We start from the raw sequence: 12,852 nt of genomic DNA, 5'->3' as shown, positions 1-12,852 counted from the left end.
ATTATAATTTTCACATTTGTATTCCTAGATGCTTTTCATGGATGGTAAACAAATAATCATAACAATCGTGGCAGAGTGGTTAACTTATCATACTAGTAATCTTAAGGATTGCTGATTGCATTGATTCAAACCCCCTCAGTGGCAAACCGTTGTTTTCTGTGAGCAAGAAGCTTTACACTCATTGCTTATTACTAGTTGGTCCAGTAAACAGATTCAGAAGTATTTCAACTAGAACTATCACTAAATGTGATTAATACCCCCACAAGACTGCTTCGGAAATGAGGATGTTACTAGTAACAGAATACCTTGTAAAAGAATTGAAATATAGAGTTATGGTTGTTGGCAATTAAAGATAGTTGTGGTTCTTGTATGTTGCATTTCCTTTCAATGTGGTTGGCCATTGATGAAGTTTAATTGAATTACTCTGTAATAAGTCCAGAAAGACAAAGAAAAGGAACAAAGGGCAAAACTCTATAAAAACTAAAGATAGAGTTATAGTTCTTGTGCACTGCACTTCCTCTTTTTGTGCTTGAACATTGTATGAAGTTGTTTTGAATTCCGACCAGTACGTTTTCAGTTATGCTCAGGACAAGGAAAAGTATCGAAGGGCAGTAACTCTGTATTTTGTCAAAATGGAGTTATGGCTCTTGTGCACTGTACTTCCTTTTAATGTCCTTGACGACTGTATGAAGTTGTACTGAATTCCAAACAGTAGTTTTCAAGTTATGCTCTGGACAAGGAAAAGTAACAAAGGGCAAAAACTCTGTAATTAGTCAAGATGGAGTTATGGTTCTTGTGCACTGCACTTCCTCTCAATGTGCTTGACCATTGTATGAAGTTATATTGAATTCCAACCATTAGTCTTCAAGTTATGCTCCGGACAAAAAAGCAATGGAAAAGTAACAAAGGGCAATAACTCTGTAATTAGTCAAGATGGAGTTATGGTTCTTGTGCACTGCACTTCCCCTTATTGTGCTTGACCATTGTATGAAGTTGTTTTGAATTCCAACCAGTAGTTTTCAAGTCATGCTCTGGACAAGGAAAATTAACAAAGGGCAGTAACTCTGTAATTAGTCAAGATGGAGTTATGGTTCTTGTGCACTGCACTTCCTCTCAATGTGCTTGACCATTGTATGAAGTTATATTGAATTCCAACCATTAGTCTTCAAATTATGCTCCGGACAAAAAAGCAATGGAAAAGTAACAAAGGGCAATAACTCTGTAATTACTTTAAATAGAGTTATGGTTCTTGTGCACTGCACTTCCCCTTATTGTGTTTGACAATTGTGTGAAATTGTTTTGAATTCCAACCAGTAGTTTTCAAGTTATGCCCCGGACAAGGAAAAGTAACAAAGGGCAATAACTCTGTAATTAGTCAAGATAGAGTTATGTTTCTTGTGCACTGCACTTCCTCTCAATGTGCTTGACCATTGTATGTAGTTATATTGAATTCCAAACATTAGTCTTCAAGTTATGCTCCGGACAAGGTAAATGCAACGGACAAAAAAAAAGCAATGGAAAAGCAACAAAGGGCAATAACTCTGTAATTACTTTAGATAGAGTTATGGTTCTTATGCACTGCACTTCCTCTTATTGTGTTTGACAATTGTGTGAAGTTGTTTTGAATTCCAACCAGTAGTTTTCAAAGTTATGCCCCGGACAAGGAAAAGTAACAAAGGGCAATAACTCTGTAATTAATCAAGATAGAGTTATGGTTCTTGTGCACTGCACTTCCTCTCAATGTGCTTGACCATTGTGTGTAGTTATATTGAATTCCAAGCATTAGTCTTAAAGTTATGCTCCGGACAAGGAAAATGCAACGGACGTCTGGACCGACCGACCGACCGCCCGACCGACCAACCGACCGACCGACCGACCGACCGACCGACCACCGGGTGACTCCTATATACCCCCCCAAACTTCGTTTTTGGGGGTATAATAAGCTTATAGCTTCCAACACAACCAAACTGAAAATAAATTAGTATACACTAAACTTATCAAATAGTTCACACATACCATTAGATGCTTCAATATTTGTTTCACCATTCTCAATACGTTTCACGTGCCCTAACAGTGAACCAAGACTTCGTACAAATTCCTCAGTGACTATCTTTGGACGGAATACCTGAAAACATGTAAAACCACATTAACTAACTTCACTTTTTTTTAAGACTTGCAGTCTCATCAAAACTGTTGTCATACATTCAATCTTCATTTTTTGCGGATCTTAATTAAGTCAAGCTGACACAGTATAGGTCATCTGGCTACTCCCTAGCTTTGCTGGTGGGGGATGACTTTTGGGGCTTAATTTTGTATTATTTTTAGGTACAACCATTGTCCTTCAGTAACCTTTTAGAATATCTTACATAAAAAGAATCAGAATTCCTTGGCAATATTCAAACCAAAAAGCATAAAGGGCAAGAATTCAAAACAAGCAACCTTACCTGCTCAGCCTCAATGCCTCATTTCAAGTTTCTATTGTTGTGAGAAAACCCCTTTGTGCATTATAAAGGTCAAAGGCCGTATTCATAAAGCTCGTAAGGGAAAAAGCTCCCTTAGATTCTAAAATTTCCCTTAAAATATGTAAGATTTCCCTTAGTTTTTAAGAATTTCCTTAGTTGCTTTACATAAAACTCCTTAACTTAGGCTGATTTTCTCTTAAATATAAAGGTATCCCATATGCTCCATTAACTTTTAAGGGAAAAAGTTAAGGGATAAAATGAGAGAAAAAAAGGACTCCTAGCAGACGTACATTGTATGTAGAAAAATGACCATTCCATAAGAATAAGCATGCTTGAATATTAAGCATATGCATGTAGTATAACAATGAAAAGAGATACATGATCAGACATACCTGACTGGTTACCAGATGAAGGAAAATATGTACTAAAGGGAGGGAACTCTTGAGTTGTTTTGCCTGAACAGTGTTTGGATGTTTACGTCCGGCCACAGAATCTAATGCAGTCAGAACGTCACCTATTGAAAACAATAAAAATAGGAATATTTCCACATGATGAAATTAGTCTTTTTCACTATTTTGAAAATGTTGATTTATTTAAAAACTGAATGTTATGAGTAGAATATCTTATTAAATTGATCATTTTTAAAATTATGAATTACAGACACTATGCTAACATGCCATTTATATCTATAGTAGAGTTAACATCAAGTCAGAAAGTTTCCCTAGGAATATAAGCCCGCTACCACTTGGAACATCTTATTAAAAACTTAAATCTAAATATAGCATAATGCTGTAAATAACTGTTCTTTTTTAAAAAATATTTTTTACTAAGTTTCAAACTGCTTGTTATTGCCCTATAATGATCTGAGGCTTTATCAAAATATGTTTAGTACCCAATTATACAAAATTATCAACCCTTAAAATCGAGAAAATAAAAATCCCTAAAGAAAGTCCAAAAACGGCAAAATGAAAATGATGCAGACTGGCTTTGATTGAGCCTGTTCATGGACAGTACTGTAACACAATGTGGCCGAAAAATTAAGACTGAATCATTTTACACACCACATCAGACACCAACTGTATTAACTGGTACAGAAATAAAAATGTTTTCTCTTTTTCTTAGAAAACAGTAAATTACCTATAATATTAGGGACTGAATCAGAGATATAGTTGATAAGTAGATCAAGACATCTGTTCAAATATTCCATTTCTGCCGGATCAACTTTCGTATCCCGCGGTGTTTGCCGTCTGCTATCTCTCTCCAGATACATTACCAGTCTGTGTTACATGAAAAACCCATGCGGATGAAGAAAAAAAATTTGCATAAATCATCACCTTATTGCAGTAACAGGCCATTTAACTCCTTATGTTATTTGAGTTAACCCATTACTGCACTAAGGTGATGGTGATTGTCATGGTTTTTATAGCTCAATCAGTAGAGCCACAGAACAGTATTCAGAGGGTCCCGTGTTCGAGTCCCTGACCAGGACAGGCTGCACATTTTTCTCACCCTGTGACATGATAATAATGTTAAACATAAATGATGTAGATTCTTGCAAGGTATCCCCCGACATAAAACAAATGTTCATTTCTGGAAACAATGTGTTATCTTATATCTATTGATCTCTTGATGTAACAAATATCTATCTCAATGTGCAACCAAGGTGTATACTTATGCAAGTTGTAAGAATCTTCTCACATGTATTTATTTAAATATCAATACTTCACATATCAGCTCTACTATGATTATCAATATTAAGTTTAAATTCAGTCTTCATTTTATAAGCTATAAAGCTGTAAATGGGTAAATTTTCTCTACTTATCTGTAAAAACTGTACATTCATTGTTTTCATATAAGTTTCATATTCCTATGGTTTGTTTCTTGAAAGAGTCTCAACAAAAGATTGGTTTTACGGCACACCAACACAATTAAGGTCATATGGCGCCGAACAAGGAAAGATGATTTTGGCTAACCTTGGGTGTTTACAAACTTAAAGCAACACCAGGAGATAAAACCACCTCACCTGCTGGAGCTAAGAGATGCATAGACTATAGTAATTCGGACTCATTGAGTTGCCTCTTAAGATCATGCAAGGATAAACAGTGGCTGCAATTCTGATGCCTCAACCCTTAAAGGCATCCCCTCAGCTGCAAGGGGGATTCAACAAATGGAAATACGTACTAACTTACTGAAGCATAAAATGTATGGATTTTAACAAATATGTACAAGCAATAAACGTTACCTATACTGGCAACATGACAACAAGATATCATGGTTATTTTTAGTAAGTTCATGTATCACAACAAAAGCTTTGCCTCGTATCACAGTAGATGGACTTTCTAATAGTCGCAGTATCTTCTGCAGGAAATCCTGAAATGCATAAAAAGATCTACATACAATTACACAAATAATGTCAAAGGAAGGGGTATGTTCGATCAAGTGAGTTGTTTATGTTTTGTTTGTTCGGTTATTTTTTTGCTTAATTTCAACACATTTTTTTTGTCATATCTTGGCGACCTATCCATCATAATAACCAACTTTCCTGGATAACTAACTGGTTATTAATAACTTTCCCAACAGGCAACAAACTATAAATCTCATTGGATTTCTGAATCATCGGTGAAAGACAAAAGATCATTAGATTAAATATCCGAATTCAGATGTCACAAAGAAATTTTCACCGGCCCAATAACAAACCAGTGACCCTTGGTTTAAAAACATGATGCTTTCCCTATTAAGCTATATTTACATAGAATGATATTTATAAAAAAAAAAAAAATTCCCTGCCATACATAAACTATATTGAAATTATGCTGCTCCTGTTACTTATTAAATTTTTTTTGGTGGGGTTTTGGACAAATTTTGTTTTTGGTAGGGTTTTTGAAACACACAAAAACATAAAGAGGGCATACTGCAACCCTCATGAAAAAACCAACATTGTAACAATGTGCATTATTAATCATTTCAGGCAAGAAGTAGGCACCTGAGTAGGAAAAAGTATTAAACAAGAGGGCCATGATGGCCCTAAAGTCGCTCACCTGTATATAGGCCCCCGGAGCGGGGCCAGTTTAAACCCCAGGGCTTTTATTTGAACAAACTTGGTAGACACTCATTAGAAGATATTTCATGCTTAACATCTAAGGTCTAGCTGGTCAAGTTTTTTTCTTTACACATATAGTTAAAAACAATGACACACCTGGGGCAGGGCCAGTTTTGACCCAAGGGCTTTTATTTGAACAATCTTTGTAGACACTTACTAGAAAATGTTTCACGCTTAATATCTAAACTCTAGCTATTCCGGTTTTTTCAAAGATGACTTTTAAGTTTTTGCTATACACATATAAGGAAAATCAATGTCAGCCCGGGCTGGGCAAATTTTGACCCCAGGGCTTTTATTTGAACAAACTTGTTAGACATCCATTAGAACATGTTTCATGCCAAATATCTAAGCTCTAGCTCTTTCGGTTTTTTAGAAGAAGATTTTTTAAGTTTTTACTATATGCATATAGGGAAAATCAATGACCCCCTGGGGCTGGGCCAATTTGACCCCAGGGCTTTTATTTGAATAATCTTGGTAGACATTCATTAGAAGATATTTCATGTTTAATATCTTAGCTCTAGCTCTTTGGGTTCTTTAAAAGACGATTTTTTAAGTTTTTACTATATGCATATAGGGAAAATCAATGACCCCCTGGGGCGGGGCCAATTTTGACCCCAGGGATTTTATTTGAACAATCTTGGTAGAAACTCACTAGAAGATGTTTCATGCCAAATATCTAAGCTCTAGCAATTTGGGTTTTCTAGAAGAAGATGTTTAAAGTTTTTTCTTTTGGTTGCCATGGCAACCAGAGTTCTGCATGGAATGGAATTCTTTGAACAACTTTGTTAAGGCTTCACACAAGGAACATCCCTGTGAAGTTTCATTATGATCTGCCTTATGGTTTCAGAGGAGATGTCGTTTGAAAAGTGTGAACGGACAACGTACGATGGACGACGGTCGACGGACGACAGACGAAGAGTGATCCTAATAGTTCACCCTGAGCATATGTTCAGGTGAGCTAAAAAGTGACAATGTCTTACAGTAAATATAACAGCTTTCCCTATTATATAAATATCATTGCAGTTATAAAACCACACTGACCTTATCTTGTGTAAGTCTATTCAAGGAAGCCCCTGACACAATCAATGCTCCAAACATGGTCACAATAGATTGTTGAATCTTTGTTATACCAAACGACAACGCAGACAGCAATGTTGATAATCCTACAGTGTCAATAACTGACTGGAAAACTTGAGGGTTATGTCTTGTGATTCTATGTAATGCCTGAAATAAAACATTCATTTTTTTTTATTTGTATGAGTTAAATTTAATTATCTATTATATACCTATAAATAAAATATTGAGAACTAATGATGAAATAAAATACATATTTTCATTTTCAGTATTTTCACAGTATAAAATTTACATTTCACTGCAGTTAAACATATTTTCCATATTTTCATTGGTGTCTGGCCAGACTACTTTCTTCTAAGTTCAGCCAATACACAAAATTTAAGGGGTATCTTCAAATTGGAATATCAAAAAGAAAAATGTATATAATAGACATAAAATTGAAGTTTTTTTCTATAAATACAGGATTTATTTTCCTCTAGGGGTATGAAAATTATCATATTTCACTCATGGATTTGGATGAAGGACTACTGCCACTCATGAAATATTTATTTTCATACCACTCAATGAAGATAAATCCTGTATTTTTAGAAAAAACTTGAATATCCTCTATATATTTAACCCTCACTGCCCTTAATTTGTGTTATGGACCTAATTTACTTTGAATTTAGAACAGTCCACTGTTGTAATGGGGAAATAGCTCAGTTGGTTAAACCACTGTCTATCACTCCTGAGGTCCCGGGTTCGATCCTGGGTTACACCCTTGGGATTTTTCAGAGACACTTTCAGTGTTTCCCACCTACATAGAGGTGTACTGGTAAGAAATCCAGGTAATCCTCGCATGTATCAGTGCTATACACTGGGCATGTAAAAGAACCAAGGGGTCTATTCAATAAGAGCTAGGGACTGGTTCCCGGATTCCCTTGTATCTTAAAGCTGTTTCTTAAATGTATACAATGTATACCTGCCTTTAACACTCGTAAGAGGGGTTGGCAGTATCCAGAGATAGATAGATAGATAGATAAATTTCAATATCTAAATGCTAAAATAAAGCAGTCAATAGTATAAAATCTGGTCAGACTTGCATGCAGAATGGTGGCATTTACACTGAAAGCAACAAGCCTAACCGTCATGAAAATTTTTAAAAATGTATTAAAAAATTAAACATTGTGAAGTTAACAAATATATTAATTTACATATTGCTTACATCACTTACAAACCATTTAAATGACCAAAAAATGGCTAAAATATGCAAAAATAGCCATTACTGCATTAGTAGCATAGTAGAGTATGGTGATAAATACTGCAAAATCGGTCATTAATTTATTAGTGAAATGGTTAAAAAGAGTAGGTGGACATATGACAATTATCCTGGCCAAGTTTCAATATAATTGGTTAAGCAGGAAAAGAGAAGAAACACACACAGATGGACATGCCACCGACTTTGGATAAAGGGCCATTTCTTTTTGTTATTTTCTTTAGTTTAATACAGGGCCGTATGGTCCTTTCCTCTTCCCTATTTGGAAGTGCGGATAGACAACCAGACAGACAGACAGATGATGGAGAAGTCTTGCAGATGACACAAAAAAATAACAGAAAGAATAAAGTAAATTCCTTCCTCTGCAAATAAGATGTTATGTATTTTCTAGAATCAATGGAAACCTTTAAGTAATGAGTAATTTTATTAAGTTATTTGTGGAATATAAGTTATCTATCTTTCTTCCTCAATGTCAAACCCCCTCGCTGGGACACAGACATGACACTAGATTGCAGAGACAGCTTTAAGATAATTATAAGGGAGTCTGGGAACCAGTCTCTAGCTCTTATTGAATAGGCCCCTTAGTTCTTTTACATGCCCAGTGTAAAGCACTGATACATGCTAGGATTACCTGGATTTCTTACCAGTCCACCTTTAGGTAGGTGGGAAACACTGAAAGTGTCTCTGAAAAATCCCAAAGGTGTAATCCTGAATTGAACCCGGAACCTCAGGAGTGACAGTCAGTGGTCTAACCTTATTTGATTACTTTCTGTAACAAGAGCTGTCCGTAAGACAGCGCGCTCGACTTTTTTATTGCTTGCCAATAAAAAAAGTTTTTGCAGTAAAAGGCAATACAAGAATCTCTGTATTTTTAAAGTGAACAATGGCCATGAGCATTAAGATATTTAGTGAAGAATTATTTTACTGAATTGTGTGATACCCTTGAACACTGCAGCAAAGTTTGAAATGTTTAAGTCAAAAGAGGGCTGGTAAGAAAGAAAAAAAAACTGAGTTGAGCCTTAAATAAATTTAATAGTATTAAACCCACTTTGAGAGAATAAGGTGCTTGCCTATAATACAAAACATTGACAGTTAAGGGCCATAATTCAAATAAAATCTTTGACAGAATTACCTTCTCCTGGACATGTTTGGGAATCATGATTGTAAACAAGTATTCCAACTTTCAAATTAATATCTCAAACAGTTCAGTCAAAAAGTGGACTGGTACTAAAAACTTAACCAAGATTCTAAGTCGATAAAAGGCCTTAATTTTTAAAACAAATCCTTGACAGAGTTACCTTCTCTTGCGTACAGATGGGGGTAATGATGTGAAATAGCATTAAAAGTTTCAAAGCAATATCTCAAAGGGTTAAGGCAATAAGTGGATTTTATCCATATTCAATGTATTTTCTAAGTCAAAAAGGGGCATAATTCTGTCAAAAACCTTGACAGAGTTATGTCCTCTTGTCTGTTGATGAAGGTCGTGATGGTAAACAAGTATGGTCAGTTTCAAAGCAATACCTCCAATGGTTTTGAAATAAAGTGAGGTGGTACAAAAAACTTAACCAAGCTCAATACACTTTCTAAGTCAAAAAAGGGCCATAATTCTGTCAAAAACCTTGACAGAGTTATGTACTCTTGTCTGTAGATGGAGGTTATGATGGTGAACAAGTATGGTAAGTTTCAAAGCCATACTTGTAATACTTCTGAAATAAAGTGGGGTGGTACGAAAAACTTAACCAAGGTGTGACGCCAACGCCGACGCCGGGGCGAGTAGGATAGCTCCCCTTTTCATAGAAAAGTCGAGCTAAAAATAAGTAATTTAATTGTTAATTAAGTAATGTTAATAGAAATTTAATTACAATGTTATTACTTTATCTAGTAATTGGAACCATCCCTGGTAAAAATTTTAATATCAAACACTAAAACATTTTTTTGGCAATTTTGATTTTCAGAAAAATGTGATGAGAAAAATGCTATCTATAAAAATGTGTTCTCCATCTATGGTTTTTTTTTTTTTTTTCCCGCTTTTTTTTCAATTGTTATCTACGCAGATAAACCTGATGTATTAAATCTCTATTTTTTATATGAACCTGGGAAAGAACATTTCTAATTTAATATTGACAAGTTTTTTTTTTTAGGGGGTGAATTATGACTGTAAACAACTTTAGGGGTTATAAAAACTGTCAAAAATAATAACCACAGATTTCTATACCAAATGAAAATTAAGAAAATCTAAACTTAATTACTCCTTAGTATATAATGGCTACAAGTTTATTTTAAATCATTTATTTTTTCTTTAACAAAAAAGTTTTACAAATCTTCACCCTTTTCAAATTTTGGTATGCCTTCATGTCGTCAGCATAAAAAATTAGAATGCATGATAAATTTTGTTATTCAACTCTAACCTCATTCACTTCAAACAAATTGTGAAATAAACAGTGTCTGACATAAATTAAAAAAAAAAAAAAAAATTTAGGATAAATTCTGATGAAAATATTGTAGGTTTTTTTTAATATTGATAAAAATTGGACATACATTTTCATATTTAAATCTTCAGTTGATTCTCATTGAAAAAAAAGACTGAAAAACATTAACAATGGGAAAAACATATAAAGGAAAAGGCAAGCAAAAGGCAGAAATTTTATCGAATACATTGTCATTAAAGAAGAAAAAGAAGCAGAAGAAAAATGAAATGAGAATAGTTCAATTAGAAATGGAAGGAATCCTGAAAAAAATGCAGAAAAAAAAATGAAATGAACAGGATAATAACGTGGCTCTGGAATGGAAGCAAAACCTGAAAAATTTTTTTAGCACATTGTAAGAAGCGCTGAGGTGGCTCCACGGCCTAGAATTCAACGCCCAGCACCACCCCCTCCTGATGCTCTTGATAACTAAGTTCATAACTAAGTTCATAACTATGATGATAACCAAGTTCATAACTACGATGATAACCAAGTTCATAACTACGATGATAACCAAGTTCATAACTACGATGATAATCAAGTTCATAATTACAATGATAATCAAGTTCATAACTATGGTGATAACTAAGTTTATAACTAAGTTCATAACTATGATGACAGCTAAGTTCATAACTATGTTCATAATTAACTAAAGTAAAAAAATCTTGACAACTGTGACTGGTGTGACATGGAATGATTAACAAAATTTGAAATTCAAGGAAACAAAACCAAAAAAAATATGAAAATACTAATACAAGTGGATTCACATTACAATGAACATTAATTCCTAAGGATTACAGAAGCCAAACATTTTAGAATATACTTTTTCAATGTATTTTTTGCATTAATGATTATCATATATATGGTAATATATTAATTTTTGTTTTCCTAGTTAAAACAATACAAAAAATTTGATACTTTTCAAACTGCAAATAAAAATGTTTCATTTTATGTATTTGAACTGTCTTGGATATTGCAATACCACTTATTTAACAAAAACAAAAACAAAATTTAAACAAAATAATTCGATAAATATGTTGCATGTTAACAAGAAGTGTCTTAATAAAAGATAATCAGCTTTATATTCAGTACAATGTTAATGCCTTTTACATTCAGAAATATTTGTAAAAGCCAGAAAAGAAATTGAAATAATTTATTTATAAACTAATAACTAATGATCTCTCAATGTTTAGGTGAAGTATAATTATAAAGTTTACTTTTAAATTTAAATGCATATTTTTTATTTTTTGTTATCTTGATTTTATTTTTAAAACCCCTAACTAACTAGAACTAAGCCCAACCCCAAATTGAAAGAAAACAAGAAGGCAGTGATAGTCCTTAAATCCCGCCCGTCTGAGGGATATGGCTAACATGAACAAGATTTAATTACCGGGACATTCCTATAACATACATGTACATGCCACATTGTCCCAGATGTTTTGTCTGGGATTGTCCCTGACATCATTGTCCCAGGTCATGGTCACTGAAACACCGCATTTATGCCCAGATAAAACTAGAAATCTGTAATACTCTCTTTTGCAGCAAGAACTATTACAATTTTATGCCACCTTAATTTCAAATTTAAAATTTGATTGGGTTCTATAAAACATTAAAATACAGAACAGATGTCTCAAAAGACAGTATAGGCAATACAAAGGAAACGGTGACACTAAGCCTTTGATTGGTATAAATATGTGGTGCCCCTTCCAAGTAACAATTTTTGGCAATTATTTAGATTTAATTAAAAACTTAACTGGTTTCTCAAAGTCCCTAGATAAAAAACATTGACTAATTAGTCCTAACACTTAATATCCAAATATAAGAATAAAAAAAAAGTTCAGTTTTTCAACAATAAAAAGAAAAATATCCAAAAAAAAACAAAAACAACGTAAAAACTTACAGAAAAGAGCTGTAATCCTGAGACATCAAGGTGGAATGTTTTGAGAATATACCATAATGACTGGGCCATATCTGTTGTCACCATTTTCTGTGCTATCTGTCCTTTTGTTGTAAGCCACGTTCTCCACTATTTTGGCAGCTATATGATTAATCAAACTGTCTTCCTGCCAAATTAAAGTTTGTAAGTTTTTATAAGTTGGAAATGTGTTACAGTGTCTAAAGCTAAAAACCGGGACATAATATAGAGGGGCAAGCAACTACCTAATACATGGGACAACTTATGCTGGCATGCAATTGACCGCCAATCAAGTGATAAGGAAGTGTTGTGGTTTAAATCTTAAATTTATGTTGTTATTGCCAAAACATACATTAATAAATTTTTATATAATCATGAAAATATATCATTTAATAGTAAAAGGACTGTTAATAACTTTCAATATCATCTGACTTATATTTTTTCTCTTTGTTTACAACAACTGATTAAACAAAAATATATCCTTTTACAAAGCATCAATAGACAAAAAGGGGCGTTTGGTGAAAAAATGGTTTTGGATGAAAAGATAAACGCTGTGCTAAAAAGTCCCTTTTGCCTTGTCC

At 33.7% G+C, this 12,852-nt stretch overlaps 1 protein-coding gene across 1 annotated transcript in view; it reads right to left on the bottom strand.

The window, feature by feature from the left end:
- Nucleotides 1–12,340, bottom strand: part of LOC132757753 (serine/threonine-protein kinase ULK4-like) — a 52,086-nt gene extending 39,746 nt beyond the window's left edge. The window contains exons 1-6 of the mRNA XM_060749140.1: nucleotides 12,257–12,340; nucleotides 6,604–6,786; nucleotides 4,705–4,832; nucleotides 3,600–3,739; nucleotides 2,855–2,976; nucleotides 2,017–2,125 (exon numbers count right to left, since the gene is read on the bottom strand). Of these exons, the coding sequence (XP_060605123.1) occupies nucleotides 2,017–2,125; nucleotides 2,855–2,976; nucleotides 3,600–3,739; nucleotides 4,705–4,832; nucleotides 6,604–6,786; nucleotides 12,257–12,340 (766 nt within the window). The remainder of the gene's footprint in view (nucleotides 1–2,016; nucleotides 2,126–2,854; nucleotides 2,977–3,599; nucleotides 3,740–4,704; nucleotides 4,833–6,603; nucleotides 6,787–12,256) is intronic.
- Between the last annotated feature and the right edge of the window lie 512 nt (nucleotides 12,341–12,852).

Source organism: Ruditapes philippinarum, unplaced genomic scaffold, assembly GCF_026571515.1.
Source record: "Ruditapes philippinarum isolate M1 unplaced genomic scaffold, ASM2657151v2 ctg1015_1_1_1_1, whole genome shotgun sequence".
NCBI classification, from domain to species: domain Eukaryota; kingdom Metazoa; phylum Mollusca; class Bivalvia; order Venerida; family Veneridae; genus Ruditapes; species Ruditapes philippinarum.
This window is presented reverse-complemented; position numbering and strand designations above follow the sequence as displayed.